General features: G+C 41.5%; 2 protein-coding genes across 4 annotated transcripts; one reads left to right on the forward strand and one right to left on the reverse strand.

The window, feature by feature from the left end:
• Window positions 1–1,190: 1,190 nt before the first annotated feature.
• On the reverse strand, window positions 1,191–2,753 carry MRPL57 (mitochondrial ribosomal protein L57). The gene is made up of 2 exons (XM_017831648.1): window positions 2,689–2,753; window positions 1,191–1,674 (listed from the first exon to the last, which is right to left on the reverse strand). Exon 2 carries the CDS (start codon window positions 1,667–1,669, stop codon window positions 1,358–1,360), a length of 312 nt encoding a protein of 103 aa, XP_017687137.1. The 5' UTR covers window positions 1,670–1,674; window positions 2,689–2,753; the 3' UTR covers window positions 1,191–1,357.
• A 64-nt stretch (window positions 2,754–2,817) lies between these two features.
• SKA3 (spindle and kinetochore associated complex subunit 3) lies at window positions 2,818–14,156 on the forward strand. Of its 3 annotated transcripts, none has more exons than XM_017831609.1 (10): window positions 2,818–3,011; window positions 4,472–4,536; window positions 5,426–5,591; window positions 7,541–7,955; window positions 9,683–9,783; window positions 10,561–10,751; window positions 10,969–11,178; window positions 11,314–11,432; window positions 12,283–13,221; window positions 13,252–14,156. In XM_017831609.1, exons 1-9 carry the CDS (start codon window positions 2,909–2,911, stop codon window positions 12,314–12,316), a joined length of 1,404 nt encoding a protein of 467 aa, XP_017687098.1. In that variant the 5' UTR covers window positions 2,818–2,908; the 3' UTR covers window positions 12,317–13,221; window positions 13,252–14,156. The 3 variants fall into 3 exon arrangements, with proteins under 3 accessions (XP_017687098.1, XP_017687096.1, XP_017687097.1); XM_017831607.1 differs by having other exon boundaries at window positions 10,966–11,178; window positions 13,252–14,154; XM_017831608.1 differs by having other exon boundaries at window positions 7,544–7,955; window positions 10,966–11,178; window positions 13,252–14,154.
• Window positions 14,157–19,983: the final 5,827 nt, after the last annotated feature.

The raw sequence follows: 19,983 nt of genomic DNA on the forward strand, positions 1-19,983 counted from the left end.
AATAAATACGCACTTACTGTATTTTTTGTATGTTACAGATAGGACTAGTCCTATGCACAGAGAAAACATTGCCATTTATAGTTTAATACTTGAAGTAACTTTTTAAACGGGCTTTTATAAAGGAATTAAATACAAAATCACATTGCTTTGCCTGGAAGTTCCTTCATGTTTTAATTGTATTTGCAATTTCCCCATATGTATACTTTTCCATAGAAGTTCTCTTAAGCCGTTTATAACCAATGGAAGTGCATTCAAGATTTTGTACATCAGTGTTCAGACCTGTTCATACTTCTCTGAAGTACAGTTCATGTTTAAATAAAAAAGTACCATTTTAACCCTCTTTTCCAAAGTGATATGAATGGACTTGACACTTGAATTCATTGCTGAATGCAACATCAACTTAATAAAAGTATGTGAAAGAATCTGAAAATTGCTCAGCTGTAGCATGTGTGTATTAGATTAGTGAAAAAAACTGCCTCCCTGGGAAGCACTGTGTAACTGTTCTAGTTTTTACACTCCAGCTGCAACAAACCTAAGATTACACTTCTTGACACATCTTCCAGGTCACTGGGTCTTGAGGGGAAATATAAAACCTGACTTGTGGCTAACTATATTCCTTCAGGACGCTAAGCCTGACTTAGAAGTCAGTCACTCAAACAGAAATCAGCCATGTTCCTTTTTGATCAGAAACAATCTGTGTAAAAAGGCAGCAACACCCAAGTTGACACTGACATGACACTGACATGACACTGACACCGACACTGGCATTTAAATTAAACAATTCTTTCCATAAAGTTTTTAAAAAAGGGAATATTTTATAATATCCTATGAGTTCCAGCCTCCTACTCCCATCTCTGTAACTCTAGTTCACCTTGGTCCTTGCATGCCTGATGGCAATTGCCATCAGTTGTGTCTCAAGTGCTGCTGTACACAGAAGGATCCCTTTCAGAAGGGAGAGCTACCAGGAACTATTGTCTGGCCAGTGCCAGCAGAGAATCCCCTTCAACACAGCAAGTATGTTCTCCAGGCTTTCAGGAGGAAATTAGTGATGCTATAAATCTAGGTTATATATAAATCTTTACCACTGCACCTGGTAACTCGCTGTTTTGAGCCCTGAAGAACAGAGGACAGGCAGATGGTAGAGAGTCACACAAAAAAATGTTCTTTTCTAAGACAATAATAACAAAATATACAGTGTTCCACAGGACTACTTTTAATGTAACATTCTGTACACCGTAGCAAAGTCTTACTTCTCATCCGCCCTAATTACACTGAATTACAAAACCACCATAATAGGTACAAGGGCAGATCCCATGGCAGTGTACGACATATGCCAAATATAAATATGCTGTGTTATTCAGCACGTCCACTTTTTTGTCACATTTAAGTGGTTTAAATGATCACTGATGTATCTGTGCTCAGGAAACTTGGCTTGTTTCAGGCGTTTGAAAGCTTCCCACTTGGCACGTCTGTGTTCCGTGTTGTGTTTGTACTCCTGCTCCCGGGTCAGGTAAGGCCGGCTCAGCCAATATTCATTCTCTGCTTCAATTTCCAGTCTTCGGACCATTGCTTGCATCATTGTAAGGGTAACCTGTCTTGGTCGCCTGTACTTCCCAATCCATTGGTGTCCAGGAATTCTCTTTCGGAGTAATACTGTTGTTAAAAACATTGTGCCTCAAAACATAAACAGAAACATCAAATACTCATTACCTTAGGAACAAAAATAAAAGTTTGACAAGAAAAATTAAAAGCTCTGAACACTCTCCACTGCTTTTTAGCTCGTTTGAAGGTTCAAGTTCAGAACCTGATACAACCATCGCACACAATAGGCAGCACAATGCCAGACATATTGGAAATTTAAGATTAGAAAAAGGAAATCTGAAATATTTATGTATCTTAAGAATTTATTCAGTTACCCTTACACTGCAATTAAAGCATATCCCCCACAGATTATTTAAGAGAAATCCAGCCCTGAGGTACTCCAGAACAAAGGGTTCTTCATTCATGCCCTTTTCCATTAGCTAACTGCACTGTCAAAACGAATTATTTCCAGGTCTGTCCTCTGGATCCAAACCTGGCATTTCCTCAGTATTAGCTTCTGAACCACAGTCTCTCCATAAACTTACTAGTATGCAATCACCTGGGTTTGTATTCTGACTAGGGGAAATCTGGTCAGTACAGAAGAAGAACAGTTTGTATCAGACCGACTGGTGAACATGGAAAGCACCAAGACTGACACGATACACAGGGTGCAGCAGAGGCAAGAGAGGCCGAGTTACATTTAGACTTTACAGACGTGCTCTTCATTAACCTGTCTGTTAGTCCTAAACACGCCTCCCAGGTCTCTTATTACACTGTACTCCATGAACTCGTATCACAGAATATTCTGAGTTGGAAGGGACCCACAACGACCACTGAATCCAGCTCTTCGCCCTGCTCAGGACATCCCCAAGAATCACACCATGTACCTGAGAACGTTATCCAAACGCTTCCTGAACTGTCAGTCTTGGTGCTGTGACCGCGGAAGTCAGACGAGCACTTTATACGGCACAATCCAGCAATGGCGCAGAGAGAAGCCACCCTACCCCGTTCCCCCGGTGCGGACGCGGCCCGATTGAGAAGCGAAGCCGTGGGGCTCCGCGGGGGCAGCGCTGCCCCAGGCCCTGTTCCCAGCCCGCCCTCACTCACCTGGAAGCTCCGGCAGCTCCGGCCCCGCGGCGGGAACCAAGATGGCGGCAGGCAGGCGGTGGGCGGGGCGCGGCTCTCGCGAGACGCTCGCGGGGGGCGGGGCCCGAGCACACCAATGGGGCGCGCGCTGGCGGCAATTCGAAGCCTTTTCGCGGCGCGCGCGGCCCCGCCCGGCTCCCTCAGGGCCGGCCCGGCCCGGTACCTGCGGAGCTCCCCCGCCATGGACCTGTCCAGGGCCTTCTTCAGCAAGCTGCGGGGCCTGGCCGTCACGTTGGAGAAGGAAGTTAAGCAGCTGAAGGAGGCCGTGCGCAGTGAGGACGCGGGTAAGCGCAGCCCGTGGTGACGGGCGGTCCCGCCTGGGACCGGTGGCTCTGCAGGAGTTCCTCCGGATTCCTTCCTCGACTTGCGTTCCCGCCTGCCATTGTGCCCCTGTGCTCCTCTGGTGGGTGCGGGGATGAGCCTGGGAATAGCTCGGGAAGGAATTGTTTGGGCTCCTCCCCATGTTGATATATCTCTGAGCTCCTTCGCGGCTGTTATGGTGGTTTAGCCCCAGCCAGCAACCAAAGACCGCACAGCCGCTTGTTCCCTCCCCCACCCGCGGGATCGGGGAGAAAATCGGAAGGGTAAAAGCCAGAAAACTCGTGGGTTGAGATAAAGATAGTTTAATGGGAAAAAAAAAAAAGCCGCGCACACAAACAGAACAAAGCAAGGAATTAATTCACTGCTCCCCATGGTCAGGCAGCTGTTAAGCCATCCCCAGCAGAGCAGGGCCCATCATGCATAACGCTGACTTGGGAAGACAAACACCATCACTGCAAACATCCCCCCGCCCCCGTCCTCCTCCTTCCCCCAGCTTTATATACTGAACATGATGTCACACCGTCTGGAATATCCCTTTGGTCAGTTGGGGTCACCTGTCCCGGCTGTGTCACCTCCCAGCTTCCCGTGCACCCCCAGCCTCCTCACCAGCATGGCAGTAGGAAAAGCAGAAAAGGCCTTGGCTCTGTGCAAGCCCTGCTCAGCCATAGCAAAATCATCTCTATATTACCAACTCTGTGTTCAGCACAAATCCAAAACAGCCCCATACCAGCCACTGCAAAGAAAATTAAGTCTACCTCAGCCAAAACCAGCACAGGTGAGGTTTTTATCGCAGAAAAAAACCAGGGTGAACACGACAAAATGAGAATTGCGTTCTTATGCTTCTTTTCATGGATTGATACAGGAAGTTCCTCCTATAATGTGTAATCTAAACCTGCTCCCTCTTAGTTTGAGTCTGTTCCCCCTTGTCCTGTCACTACATGCTCTTGTAAATAGTCAATCTCCATCTTTCTTGTAGGCTCCCTTCAGGTACTGGAAGGCCACCATTAGGTCACCCCTAAGCCTTCTTTTCTCCAGGCCTTTCCTCTCCCAATTCTCTAGGCCTTTCCTCCTAGGAGAGGTGCTCCATCCCTCCAGTCATCTTGGTGGCCTCCTCTGGACTTGCTCCAACAGGTTGATGTCTCTCCTGTGCTGAGGACCCAGAGCTGGATGCAATGCTTGAGGTGGAGTGTCACCAGAGTAGAGGGGCAGAATCCCCTCCCTCGCTCTACTGGCCACACTGCTTTTGATGCAGCCCAGGACAAGTTGCCTTTTGGGGCTGCAAGTGCACATGGACGGGTCATGTCCAGTCTCTCATCCACTAATACAGGAGATTGCATTCTGATGTAGAATGTACTTGCATGCTAAAACACTAATGCACTCTTTTTATTTTCCAAACCTTTTTATGTGAACATGCATATCAAAGACTCTGAAGATGAATCTTCAGCAAGGGTCTTGCATGACCTTCATTGTGAAATCAAAACTCTGAAGGTAACGTCTTAATTCATTTCCTTCTTGAAAAATTGTGGAAGTGTGTGTGGGGGTGTATAGTTCTGTTTTGATCAATAAGCCACAATTCTACTTTGTTATTCAGCAGTTATGACCCTTATTTTTACTCACCTCCAAGTCCTCATAATGGCTGTGGATATCAGGGTAATGCCCAAAAACCTGTGGGTGACCCGAAGTAGTTTAGCAGTGTTGATTAGTTTGCAGCCACTGTTGTCACTCAGGTTGTCAGGGGACAAAGGTAACAGGGAAGTCGTAGCTGTGCCAGGGTGTAAGTATGAGAAGGATTCAGGAACAGAAGGTCCCAGCAGAAGAGGTAAGCTTGCTTCTGTTCAATGACTGGCCCTTAGAATAAAGTCAGTCTTCACAGAAGTGTCAGTACCTTCAGCCATTCAGTTAAACTTGTCAAGAATGTTCTCTGTTTCTTAAACAGAAGTAGGAAAAATGGATTATAGAAATAAGCAAGTGTAGAAATAATTGAGAGTTAAGCTAGGATATAAGCTTGAGGTTCACCTTTTACTCTGCACTAATTCTTCGTACACGTGGAGTAGGAGTCCAAACTAATTGGTGTCATCTCATATTTTTATGGAGTAAAAACATATTTTTGTTTGCAAAGTGAACTGTCATGCTGTGAACCGTCATCATAATTTAACTTTTCTAAGTTTTTATATACTCACGGCCTATATATTCCTGATATTCCATAGGTGTATATATACTGATAGTTTTCAGGTACAGATAAGACCTAAATTAGCTGCTTCATCTGAATTGCAGTTGTATATTTACTCCCAAAACGCCCCATGTCTAAACAACTACCATGTGGTGATTTGAAAACCAGTATTTCTATTTTTTTTGTTTCCCCTCTCTGCCCCCAAAGGAACATGTTAATGCCAGTTTTGGTAAGAGTTGCTCTGAAAACCAAGCAGTTCGTGAGTTTATGAAGGCACATGAAATACTGGTGCAAAGATATGCAGCAGATCTTGGAAAAATAAGAGAGCTGTTCCGGAAGTATGGCTACAAACCACCTGACAAAGACTTTACAGGTAATATTTCTTGGCAATACAGAATGTGAAGAAAAATATAGTTTTATAAAATGTTTCTCTTTAGCTATGTGTATATTTCTATTAATTAAGAGATCAAATACATCTATATTATTTGCTTTATAATAATATTCAGAGGGTAAAAGATTTTGTTGTGATTGGTGCCATGAGAATAATTCAAAACACATACACTTGGAGTTAGATCTCCTGGCATGGTTTTATGTTAGTATGTGTTGGTTGTTTTATTTTTTCAGTAATAATTATATTCAGAAAACATGTTAGCAAGACTGGTTTCATAACGCAGAGAATTACACTGCTTCAGCTTCTCACACTTGAGAAAGTATTGTAGATGCACCTCAGTTGGTTCACATTCATAAGTGACAGTTCTATTAACTTAAATCACCATAGAGAAAATCTTAAAACAATGTGTTCTTCATCACAAATGAGACAGTAGAATTATGTACAGGGATTAGGTGACGTGACAAGCAGTAGTGGCTTGATCATTGGAGGGGAGGGAGATCCTTAATCCAGTAAGAAAAAGCACACACACCTGTCTGAAAAATCCAGGTGTGCCAAATGAGTTTAAAATACTACAGCTGTCAGTATGACACATACCTCTTTGAGTATCAAGGGCCCAGTCAGCTTTCAAAAAGCCTTTGGCAGGGCACACCTTCACCTTCTCTCAGCATTATCCCATCATTACAAAACAAAATTGTGGCCATGGACCATATTCTTGTACAAGTTAAGCTACTACAGCTGTTTTACAAAGATAGGGCAGAAGGCTCTGATTGTTATAGTACCTTTCTTCCTGTACTCTCTCTGCCTTTAAATAGCTCCAAACGGAGCTACAAGGTTAATTTATTTTTTAAGATGTATTTTTAAGCTAAGTGTATCTGAATACAAGATATTAATGCACATAGAAAGGTATATTACTTTAAATAGCCTCCCTCCCCTTACCCACTTCACAGAATCACTTAGGCTGAAAAAGACCTGAAATCATCGAGTCCAACTTATGAGCAAATACCATCATGTCAACTCTACCATGGCACTAAGTGCCATATCCAGTCTTTCCTTAAACACCTCCAGGGACAGTAACTCCACCACCTCCCTGGGCAGTCCATTCCAATGTCTAATCACCCTTTCTGTGAAGAAATTCTTCCTAATGTCCAACCTAAACCTCCCCTGGCACAGTTTAAGACTGTGTCTTCTCATCCTGTCACTTGTTACCTGGGAGAAGAGACCAAACCCCACCTGGCTACAACCTCCTTTCAGGCAGTTGCAGAGAGCAATAAAGTCCCTCTGAGCCTCCTCTTCTCCAGGCTAAACAACCCCAGCTCCCTCAGCCTCTCCTCATAGGACTTGTGCTCCAAACCCTTTCCCAGCTTCATTGTCCTTCATTTATTTTATCATGCAGAAATTCATTAATGTTTTGGGGTGTTACAGTTTATCTAACTCCAAAAATGTACAAGTTACACATTTACATATTTTTGCAGTGGACTTTTGTTATCCAAAAAGCTATCTTCTTTCACAAGTTTTTAGTTCCTGCTTCATAACCTTTCTTCAATACTGATTATCTGAAGAAGAAGCATTCTAGTACTGTGCACCCTTTGCTCTTTCCCCAAAAACATTATCATCTCCATACAGGGAGATGAATTCTATGAAAAATACTCTTGTGTAAAAATCTTTCAATTTCATCTTTCTTAGAAATAATATTTACCAGCAGAGAGAAATTCAGTAAATGTGTGACTTATATTATAAATATAGCTTAGCCTGATACGAGGTTTTGATATGTGTTGCAGTATCAGGTTCAGTCCTTTAAAACAAATGAAGGAATCTATTTTTTTACAATAATAAATGAAAAATTTTGAATACTGGGGAATTGTCCCAATTTATTTTATAAATCTTAGAACAGAAATTCTAACATAATTTTTTTCACTTCTTTTCTTAAAAAGAAGAAGAGGAAGGAGTTAACAGTGAATCAACAGTGTCTGCCCAGAATAAATCTGATGAAGAAAAAGCAAATGATCTTCCTGCTTGTACTGAGAAGCCACTGTTGCCCAAAACCCTACTGCGTAGCCCTCAGCTTTCTGATTTTGGTCTTTCACAATATGCTTTCTCCAGGCCTTGGAGTGCAGTGAAAACACAGAACACAACAAATGCACATCAACAACAGTCAAAGAATGAGACTCCACTGAAAATACAAACCCCCCGTACTTTGCCCAGAACACCAAAATGTAAGCTGAAGATGGATGGTTATGAGTTTGCAACACCAAAACTTGAACACTTTGGCATTAGTGAACATACCATGTGTATGAATGAAGAATTTACAACATCACTTATTCATAAAACTGCTCAGACTATCAAAAAGTAAGTACATTACTGAAGTTCAGATTGTTTCTTTACTGAATTAGGTGTACTAATTTCTTTCTGCTGTTGCCCTCCTCTTTGTCTTCAAGCAGGTGATAGGGTGATATCGACCAGCTGGTTGGTCCTATGTCTTTACTGAATTCTCTACATGTCTTTTCACATACCCATTGCAGTGCAAACAGTGTCAAATGCTGCCACTAAATGCATCTGATATGCTCCTTCCCTTGACTGCACCACGATAAGAATCTTCCACACACAATGTATTTACAAAGGGAAAACACTCAGTATGTTTGTGATCTTTTGCTTTCCTTAACTGTGGGTTCAGCTCTGAGGATGTGTTGTCTGCACAGCCAATTGAAAGGTTTCAGAAGCTTTAGGAATATAAACACAGTAAACGACTTGCAAAGCACTCAGTAAAATGCCTCATTGTAGAAGCACTGTGTTGTCTCTTACATAAGCCCCACCTTCAAACAGTTTGCTGGTTTTGCTCCAGTCTTCTCTTGAAAAGACATCTCCAGATTTTCAGTGTTCTAATTATGAAGAAAAAAATTGCAGCAGTGAGGTATAGAACATCTTAGCAGTATAACTATTTTTCTATACTTCCGAGGTAATGTAAAGGTAGTCAATAGGTCATGTTTTTATAGTTAATATTAGCAACATGTTCAATTTTAAAAGCTGACAGTAGCTAAATATTTGATATTTAGAGAAATCGCTCAAAAAACAAGAATCGTATTCATGAAAACCACTTTAAAAATTCTACTTATCATTCTTATTGTAGAAACTAAAAATGAGATGGTTTCAGGTATCTATAATACTTCCAAGGCAAAACTGACTTCAAAAGTTACTTTTTTTTTTACCCAAAATTTGAGACATATTCATCTAAGTAAAATATGCAAAATGGTTTGTTGGGGGTTTTTTAAGCTTAGGCATTTTGTAGAGAAGCTCCAAATTTGGTTCCCATAGCTAACTTTTTAAACACCTAAAATCATTTTCATACAGACACACTTTTGCATATAGTTTAGGTAAGCTTCCACTTTTTGCCTGGTTATATGCCTCTTAACTGCATATGTCATTCTTCTGCTAGAATATCTTGGATATGAAAAAGTAATTTTAAAAATTTCAGTTTCCAATATTGTAGAATTGATATTAAATGGCTTTTCACTCTGAAGTTGCTACATTTTCTTTTAAAATAATTTTGGGATTTCTTCTTTTAAATAGTTATGTAAATATTATAATTACTCTAAAGCTCTGTAGTATTTGATTAAGTAATCTTATTCAAACTTAAAAATTCATTTAAAAATCTTTTAATGTTCACAATACTTTTACTAGTTTTAAAGCAACAACGATTTCCTCTTGTTGATTAGAATTTTGTAGGTAACAGGCAATTCAAAATAAAATAGACTGTACACCTAACACAGAATTGATTATCTGGGACATCTGTCCTACCCTGGACATGTTTTTGTTTGGTTGGTTTGGGTTTGGTTTCTTCCTAATGCCTTGGACTGAAATCTCAGAGTATTTGATAATTTGTGGCTGGATTGAACATTTGCATACTACAAATTGCTGCAGTAGAATCACAGATGAAAAAATAATCTTTGAGAAAATTAATTTTTGACTTGCATGTTGATGAATGAATGAATACTAGAAAAGTGATCAGGCTGACAGTATTCCTTCAATTGTGACTTTTTCATAATATTTGAGAGCTAATTGAGGGGTTTTGTTTTCAGGTTGGTTAAAATAGATGATAATGGAGGGGATGTGCCAGAAATGACAGCCAGGGAAATCATGGTTACTTCTGTGCCAAAATCAAATGTGAGAGCTGAGAATGGTAAGTTAAAAATACGTGAAATAAATATACATATGCACTTTTTTAGAGGATGCATGTGTAAATGCATTATAAACACATGGTAAACTTCAATTGTTTTCAGATTAAATATAGTTAATTCAGGCCTAGTCATTGTATGAGTACTAATGTCTAAAAAATGAAATGTTGATGGCTTCTGTGGGAAAGTTTCTCGCTTCAGTATAAATCTTTCCTCATTCTTCTCATATCCAGCTGGAATTATACAGAGGAATTAATCATTTTGTAACTGCAGCTTATCCTTATTTGAAATAAAAATACTGTTTTGCCAACTTAGCCTTTTTTTTAGTGAGAATACCCATAAGATCTCTTTAAAGACAGGAAAGAAACCACTTTGAGAGAGGCTAGTGAGATAGTAATTTAGGTTTTTCAAGAGTAATGACAAAGAGCGAACTTCTTTGAGAGGAGAAATATGTTCTTTTAAAAATCTGTGAGAGTCTTGGGACAAACAGTGGCAATTGGATACATGAGAAGGTAATGCAATGCCGATTTAAGCTGAGCTTCTTCAGTTGCATTCAGTAATGGGACTAGAATGATTACCTTTTTTTTGGCATTTGCTGCTTTTAAGGAATACTGTAATTTGGATGGATCAAACAAAAAAATATCAGCTAAAATGATACAGGCATTTTAGAAGATGCAAATCTATGAAAATCTTAGACTTAGAAATTAAGCTGGAACTGGTAATATTTATATGTGTGTGTGTGTTTATGTATGTATTTTTATTTATATTTTGCTCACTCTTAGTATCAGCAGCTGACTGGATGGCTTCTCCTATGGTAGTTGTGTTCTGTACTCCTGATGTGAAGGTCTCTTCCAAAACAAATAGAACGGTATTACCAAGGTCACCAGAGACAAAGGAACTGCCTCTTCCCAGTCATACAGCAACACCACAGTGTCCAGATTTTCAAACAGGCTGGCTAAAAAGAGAAGCTAAGGTAGTAAATAGCAACTATGTACATTTTCACACACTTTGCCATAAGCAGTTTTTAAAAGGTTCATTTGGGATTCTTTTTCAATACTATTTTTTCTTATGTAACTTCTTATGTAACCGTAGAAGTTCTTTGTAATGGTAATTTTTTAAGAATATTTACTAAATACTTCACCTAACATAAGTAAATTAACTGAAGGCATTTACTACCTCTTTTGCAGCAGCCGGTAAAGCCAGAGGGAAAGATTGAGTCCATGACAAAGAGTGATGCAAACGATAAACAATACAAAGATAGCATTCCTTTTGCCGTGAGCCCTGATGCCTATCTTAAACATCTGGGAGACCCTTCTCCTCCCACAATAAAACACTATGACCAGTTACTCGATACTCCTCCACCTCCAGAAATAACAAGGATACCAGATGATGTTCTACAGGTCAGCTAATAAACTTTTTTCCTAAATAATTTTAATATCAAAATAGTAAAACTAAAAGTGCTTAGTTCTGTATGTAATCCATCTGTTTTGAGTTCTTAGATAACTCTTTTTAATCCCATTTAATGTTTCCTGTAGATTCTGTCCAAATACAATCATAAGGTAGGCTCTTCTAAAGCCAAGGAAATGGAGATCAAGGCAGGAAATACTACGAGATGTGAGAATGATTCCACTGATTACAGCAACAAAGAGAACAGGTATGATTGCATTTTACAGATTTGGTCGCGTAGTTTAATTTGTAGGAGCTACAAAGATGCTTTAATGCATTTAGAAATCAATGCAGCTGCTTGCTCTTCAGCTACCAGAATAGCTCTTGCTTCTGTGACTAAATAACTGGATTTTGGGATGGTATCTGACTGCCTGTTTGTAAAGAACAAATATTATAGTTGATTGTGTGTTTGAATCTTCACAACTTAAAAAAAAAAAAAAGGAAGGTAGAGTTTTACTGGTTTATCTGTATTTATATTTTACTCGGTGGCAATCAAAGCACCAGCAAATGCTTTCTTCTGAATAAATTTAGGCAATAAACCTAAGAAAATTGGAGAAAAGCACACAAGTGAGAACTGATTTCACAGTTTTGGCAAAGACAAAATTTTTTGAAATGCAAAGCTACAACAAGTATGACTAATCTTTGAACAATGGAACAATAGCTTTATAAAGAACAACACCAATTTGAATAAAAAGAAGTTTTTATGACAACTTTATCAAGTGTAGATATTCCTGATTGAATGTAATATATATTATGCTTGTTGATTATCTGTTAAACTTGGAGCCTGTACGGATTATTTAGGTAAGAGGTACAAGGAACATGTATGGAGTCAAACAATAATCACAACAAAGCAGAGTGAAACTGATAAAATTTGGTATCTTGCTATACTTGGGAGTTGGAATCCATTTGATTAGTCAAACAGAGCAAAGCTCTCACTTTAGCTGACCCTCTATTTTTTGTTATCAAGATAAAAAAGACAAGTTTTCAATATTTGTGTCTTCTGCTAATTCAAAATATGATTGAAATAAGCTCATGAACTCATCTGGATATATTTGCAGAGGATATCGTGGAGTTTTCAAGCCAAACATCTGAAATCAAGCTGAAGACCGCGTTGAGACTGTTTCATGTTTGTGGATCTTATCACTGAATCATAACAAGTTCAAAAAGCAAAAGGAAATACTGGTGGGAAGAAAGAGCCCAAAAAAGCTTTTTTAAATGAAGAAAAATTCTTTTTCCACGATGTGGATAAACTTGTTTGAAATAACAACTTGTGCTTAATTTCCTACTGACGTTATTGGCAAAATGTTTTGAGGGTTTTTAAATATATTATGCTTCAGAGAGGAATGGAGAACGAGGTAGTACTTCAGTTGTTTATTGTGCAGGCTTGCATTGCAGTAGGCTGTAGATAGAGCAGTTGGGTTGTCATAAAGGGAAAGTCCAGTGTATTGCCCCAAAAAGTGGGTATCTCTGGCTGTTCTTGTGACACTGTACATCTTTTCAGGGCTGAGTTTGAAGTCTAGTACTTCAACAGTATTGGGTATCTTCAACAGACCTAAGTCTTTTTTTGTTGGAAGAGTAGCTCCTGCTTTACTGTTTAAAGCACTTCTGTGCTTTCGGTCACTTCTGCAGCGCTGAGACCTACATGACACATTCGTGCACCAGGCTCACTGCTACCTCCCTGTCAGAAGGGCATTTCCCACATGGCTTCTTCCTTAATATACATTGGCATAGTATCAGGTGCTATGCATCTGGTTACTCTGTAGCTCTAGAGGGTGACTCTGGCTCAAATGTGAATTATTTGAAAACGTATTGTGCAATTGATACTGGTTATATATATCTTCAGCTGCTGGAAGAATTTGCTGGCAGGCATTTGGTGATTGCTTACTCTCCTGCGCTGCTACCAGGTGTATTCTCTGAGTGGTGGTGTCACTTCTAAAAGGGCACATGTGCTCCTGTAATAGTGGACCAAGCTAAGTTCTCAGAGCTGTTTGGCTCCTGTAATAGTGGACCAAGCTAAGTTCTCAGAGCTGTTTAGTAATCCTAATTACTAATCATAGTAATTAGGATTTTTTTTCTACCAGCGCTTTTACTGTTGTCCACAAGAAACCCCAGTACATATCCTTGTTTGGAGCCAGGTCGCTCTTTCCAGCGTCGGCTGTTCTTCTGAATGACTCCAGGACTGCTCTGACCAGTTGTCTTCCTCTTGATGGCTGAAATGTTGTCATTTATATGAGGGCAAACATGCAACACATGAGAAGAGAGACTGTCCCAGGAGATGAGGATAAGTGTATGCTTTTCAGAACTCAGTCTGCATTTTTTTGAAATCCTCAATGAAATATGCTAACATCTGGAGATGCCCAGAGGTATTTCTCCACTTGCTTAGGTAGACTGCCCTTGTTAAAACTTAGCAAGTAAAGGTGCCTTTTTCCTGCTATTGTGGTCATTCTCCAGGATAAGCATACATCAAATTAACTGGAGGTGATTTTCTACTAGTTCTGACCTGAGCACACTGTCATTTTAAATGCTAGTTTCCGTTTAAAAATACCTATGTATTAAGTGTCAGTCTGCAAGCTTGATTAAGTTTTGGATACTAAATAAATGTGTCTCAAATGCTTGGTGGCTGCTCTGAAACACTTCTTTGTTCTACCCAATTCCTTCAGAGAGTGAAGGCCAAACCTGCTTCCAGCATCTTTAAAACCACATGGTGGTATGGATTCTAGTCCTGAATTTCGTGGCCTTGGAAAGGTCCAAAATATTCTGCTGCAGAGCAAGAGTCTTTCAGCCAGACAGATTTACCAGCACTAAGCAGGAAGTGTTTCACAGTCTTAATTCTCCCCCTACAGCACTTCATGGCTACTTTCTTGCCCTGAAGCAAGTCAGATATTCTGAAAGACTCCTTTAATGTGAAGCGGAACAAGCAGCACTACTGTCCTGGACCTTGCTGTATTCCCCCTACCTGCAACTAACAAAATTCACGGAAGGGCTTATAGAAGTCTTTCCCCTAAACTTGAGAACAATTCAGCACTCTGCTGTCTTTTCCTCCCCTAGGGAACCATGGAGTTGTACTTAGCAGTGCTGGGCTTCTCACTGTAAGCCACTCGCATCATTCTTCTTTCCTATTAACATTTTCTGCTATATTTCATAGCTATTTCGTTAACTAATATTAAAATGATTCGATTAATACTATGAGAAAGAAATTATCTTCAATATGGCAATTGAAATCTTAAAATCTTCTGATCTGCTCAAGCTATTATAACGTGATACAGGCATGAGACTTTCTGGCATCTGGAAATGAAGTTTTACTAGTTGGTTTTGTTTTTCTTGCCTACAATATTACCCTAATATACATAATATTGTTTGTACTTTTTTTTTTTTTTTATACGAGGAGCATTGCTCTGAGGTAGATATAATCAGAGCAGCAAAACAAAAGCTAGTTTGAGTTTGTCATGCTTCACTTTTTACAACCTTTTAGGTTTCAGGAAGGCCTAAAGAGTAGTTTGAGTACTGGGGGTAGGGGAGGGAAATGACAAGTGAAAGCACTTGAACAGGCTGCCCGGAGAGGCTGTGGAATCTTCTTCTCTGGAGGTATTCAAAACCTGCCTGGATGCAATCCTGTGCAACCTGCTGTAGCAGGGAGTGTGGGACTGGATTATCTCCAGAGGTCCCTTCCAATCCCAACCACTCTGTGATTCTGTTGGAAACTGATCTGTATTCCAAATAAGCTGGGGAGAGAAAGTTTACTGAATTGCTTTATGTTCTTGGTTTTTTCCTACTCAGGTCAGTTCTCTCACACAGGTGGCCGTCTGATATACTGGAACAACCAAGGATGTAGCCATGGGGCTGGAGGAGGGTAAAACTCCAGTTAAGCCAGTGTTGCTGCTGGAGAAAGGCTTGTCCTGCTGCACACTAAAGTAATAACCTGTCAGAGTGGGAATGATGCAAAAGAACTTTAAATTTACATGTTGGTTTGTTGTAGGATGAACCTCTTAACAGCATTGGCCTGTCAGAAAGTACAGTTTGGATAAACAGTAGCTAAATAAGTAGCAAATGCAGTAGTTCAGTGAGAGACGGTCATCACCTGAAAACAGGCAAAATTGACTCAGTTCTGTGTTGTGCTTTATTTAGTTTAGCTGGGGGCTGCTTCCACTAGAGGCTGTTTCCCCAATTCTTTCGCACATAATCTAGGGGCTGTGCAGTTTTACAGTGGATTTGTTCCATTTGCCAAGACACTGAAAGGCTAACTGATTTTGTTTTCTCTTCTAGTTTGTCCTTCCCAACAGTAATCTCAAGCTCAGCTTCTGCCCATGTGAGTGGTAGATCAGATGGAAGGGAAGGGTGAGAATGGGGTCACATCCTCTAGCAGTAGCCGGCTGTCAGGAAAGACTGAATCCAGTGCAAAATTGCACTTCAGTATTTTAAGGACATCGGGGAAGTAAACAAAAAAGGATTTTCTTTCATTTTCTGTGGTTCTTAATCTTTTTTTATTTTTTTAAAGTATATCAAATGTGTCAGCTAACAGAAGCTTCTCTCCATAATCCCATTTGTTGTCAAAGAATAGTTCTCTCAACAGTTCTGCCAAGGAAGTCCCTGAAGGTGGTCAGTGCTTTTTTATCTGGGAAATACTTTGCCTAAGGTTGAACACAATTATAGCTCTTGCAGTGAAATGAAACTTCCCAGATGGTTGTCAAAGGGATAATTGACAAGCGTTGCTTTCAGTGCTGCCCATTGTGCTTTTATGGATGTTTTTATAAATCACCGGAGCAATAACTACATTCCAGGCTTCCTTGTTTTTTTTAAAGCACCATGGACACTTTAAATTTTCTGTAAAATGTAATATTTGCTTTGTTCCCTCTTTTCACTATTTAGATGTTCCATTACTCATGGTAGTTAGATGTGCTCCATCAACAGCTGTAGCTGATTTTGAATCTGCCTTCTGTTTTGGGAGTACCTTGTTGTTTCCCCATGGGACAGTAATACAGAAATTGTGGCATTTATATGGAGCAATGACAACATCCAGTGGCTGCACTATGGAATCACATGTGTGTTAGTCCACAGGAATACAACTTTCTATCAGGAAGATATTGGTTGGTGCTGGCTATATTATCTATCAACTTAAATGTAAAACCTCATGCTGTCCTTACAGTAATACCTAGTATTACAAAGGGGCAGTTGACATCATGGTAGGGAGCTGACCAGATCCATGAATTTCTTTGATCTTGTTTTGCCTAATTCAAATTGAAGAGTTTTAAGTAACACAAATGCACATTCATGGGAAATGTCCATGGAAGAAGATGCTGTGTTACACGGGCACTTCTCCTGGGGAGAGACCAAGCAAAGCATAGTTTGCAGAATACCCAACAGGAAGGTGTTCAAATGCTTCCACAGTTTTTGGCACAATGTATTCCTGGCTTCAAGCCCTGTGGTTGTGTTTCCTAACGATTGCTTACGCAATTGTTGTAAGGCAGTCTGCGTGGTCCCACCTGTCTTACCCCAGCTGCAGGTCCCACGCCATAGGTTGTCAGTTGTGTCACTGCAGTTGTGGCTGCAGGGGAATCCATTCCCACTTGCCCAACCACCAGGAACTAATTACTGTTTTCCAAGATTAAATTGTTCATGGACTGCGCACTGACCCAAATCACTGTCTGCCTGCAAAGGTACTGGCAGTTGCTGAGGCATGAGAAGAGAAAGGATGGGGGAGTGGGAGCCGGGACATCCTCCTTCCCTGTCTGGGTGAATTGTATCCTGTCTGTCCAGCTGCTCTGGAAAGGTTGCCTAACACTGTTTCTCTATGAGCACTTCAGTGGCAGCTGAAGCAATTCCTCTTCTTCATCCCAGCACCCAACATTTCTTCTCACAAACTCCCCCCTCCCTGGGTCAACTGCTTGGGTGGTTGTGCATAAATTGGGCTGGAGAGAACAGAGCTGCTAGGACAAATCTTGCCCTTGGAAGAGGGCCCTGTAGGTGCAGGGTGGTGTGGTTTGTTCCTGACTGGCGTGGGCTGCTGTGGCACTGGTAGGATGTATGTGCCTGTGCTTCCCTTCTCCATTTCTTAGCATAGGCCTCCTGCCCTCCAGTGCAGTGGTTAAGCCAAAGGCAGCAGGAGTGCAGCACACTTTCCAACAGGCCCCAGGACAGAAGTCCACACAGCCCCAGCTGAGCAGGCAGGTAGCCAGGGCTGGTGCGGGACTGCCGCGTGCTGGGTGCTGTTCTTCAAATGCCCCATCAACCACTACTGGGGCTCTCCCCTCCTGTCCTCTAAAGCCTGGGCAAGGTGCAGTTTCAGCCCCTGTTAAAGACACCCCCAGTCTCCTCAAGTCTGAAGACACTAACTCGTGTTTGCCTGAAACACAGTGTGGAGAACTCACACGTCAGCCAGCACTCAGTGGAGCTCACCCAGAGGCACCCCTGAAGCTGTCACTTGCTGAGTGCACCAGATATTCTTGCTGAGTGTTGAAGAGGTCAGGTGAGTTTTTGGGCCAGGATGTCTCTACTTGAAGCCTGTCAGTTCCATGAGACTAGAAATACCCCAGGGAGGGTCCCAAACACCCTAGCCCCTCTGAACCCAGTCCTTAAGCATTTTTGGGCCTTGCCCCAGTACACCAGCCAGGCATCTCCTCCTCACCACTGATGTGTCATTGTGGCCAGGCACAGCATGGGCTGTGCATGACACCACACGGCTGATTTACAAGGCAAGTTCCTCAGCAGGAACGGATACTATTTTTTTTTTAAACCCAGCTGATCTGCTGCTGTAATGTCCAGGCACAAGGGCTGAGACAACAACAGCAGGTAATTGGATTGCTTTGGTTTTGGTAGGGTGCACCTTAGCTGTTGCATTACTCACAGTAACGTTCTTTGAACATTAGCATAGCTGTTATTCATTTGCTCTGACACAACAGGATTTTGGAGACCTCCTTGTTTTTTCCATGCTTTCCATTACAAAAGTAAGAACTTGCTGATAATGCTTAATATTTTCCTACTGCTTCACACCTGTTTCTGCTTTTGACCAGAGTTGTAAAGGAAAATGTAAGCCTCCACAACTGCTCCAGTCAGAAGGCAAACACGGTGCTGGAAGAAGGAGTGTGCCTGATGCTGCCCAGGTTATTGACAAAGTGTGTGAGTGAGTTGTCCTCACTCCTTAACTAGGGAGGTAATTAACACCCATACCAGTTCCTCCACCAGAGACACAGGCAGTCTTTCCCTAAAGTGTGGCAGAAGAACTTTTAAAAGGCTTGTGCTGCCACTGCAGGGAAGGCCAGGGCTGCACCTCTGGGGCTGTAGTGCATTCCTGTACATATGTACATATGTGTGACTACACCTGTGGTGGAGAGGTGATGAAATCAGGAGACTGTGAAAACAGAGCCCTTAATTTAAGGCCTGAGCATGTGGAAGAGAATCTTTTTTTCCTCACCATCTAACTGAAAAGCCTGGCTAATGATAAACAGCAGGAGCAGTATTCCTGTAAGGTGTGACAAGGTAACAGTGAGGGGTTTCTTGCTGTGGAAAAAAATAGCATTTTTGATACACCTTTTTTCCTCTTTATTAAATTGAAAAAAGCATTGGTTTAGGTGGATAAAATGAGGGGGGCGAAAAAGTAGTTCTAAGAACCAAGTTTGCTAGGGGAAGCATGGCAGAGTGTCCTTCATGACAAGCCAAACCTGGACACACAGGAAACACACACCAGAGGGAACACAGGAATGTGAAGTCCCATCTTTGGGAGCAGAGCAGCCCCAGTAGGTGCTACTGAGGGTAAAAAAGGAGAAATTAGGGGACGTTGCCTCAGTTTCTGTATCTGGGTCCATCTGACTGCTGCATCCCACAGGCAGGACGTGCAGTGCTTCTCCTGGCCCTGCCAGGGACCCCAGCTCACTGGTCTTGCTGCTGCAGCCAGAGGAGCCAGGGTACACAGGGGCTGGAGACCTGCAGGAGTGGTTCAGATATGTGTCACTGGTTAGAGGCAGAGAAAAATAGCCCTCTGAGGAAGGACAGTGATAAGGTGAGGCCTTGAGGGACACCTGCAAGGGAGGTGAGGTAGGTGTGGTATCCCTGGCAAGGCCTGGGCAGGAGGTGAGAGCTGTCTTGGCTGTTGTTCATGGGGTTTACCGCTAAGAAATGTCAAAGCCAGGGAGCCTTTTTTTTGAAAGCTGTCATCCTTGTTCTTTGTCTTATGCAGCTGGGAGACAAAAAGCTTTGGAAAGGCTGGTTACTGGTGAAAGTGCAGACATGAAACAGAATTGTGTCAGTTATGCCTTTAAGCATCCAAGAAAAAAAAAAAGGGAAAAAGTCATCCAGCTGCCTTGATGAGGAACAAAAATTCCTCATCAAATTGCTGCATACAGAGAAAATCATGTGGACTGACAAATCTGGATGTAATGTTGTCTACACCACTTCCTGGGCATACAGAATTACTCACTGTTAACAAATTTTGAGATCATGATTTTATTTCCCGAAACCATGCTCTACATATTTTGCTCTTTTTAGGGACTTATATCCTTCAATTTTTATATTAGCTTTGAGAGAGACAAACCCAATTGACTGTGAATTCCCTCCTGTGCAGTAGGAGCTCAGCAGGTGACAGCTTTCACTTCCCATTCACTTCTTGCCACATCTGGATGGTTGTACCCTGGTGCTGTCTGTTTTCACAGCTGCTGTCGTTGGCCTGGATTGCCTAATGGATTTTTGATGTAGGGAACTCCTAACCTGTACTACGCTGAGCTCTCAAGTGTCTTTTCCCATAACAATAGGCACAAAAAGTTGAACTC

This window comes from Lepidothrix coronata, unplaced genomic scaffold (genome assembly GCF_001604755.1).
Source record: "Lepidothrix coronata isolate B3197 unplaced genomic scaffold, Lepidothrix_coronata-1.0 Scaffold194, whole genome shotgun sequence".
In the NCBI taxonomy this organism is placed as follows: Eukaryota; Metazoa; Chordata; class Aves; order Passeriformes; family Pipridae; genus Lepidothrix; species Lepidothrix coronata.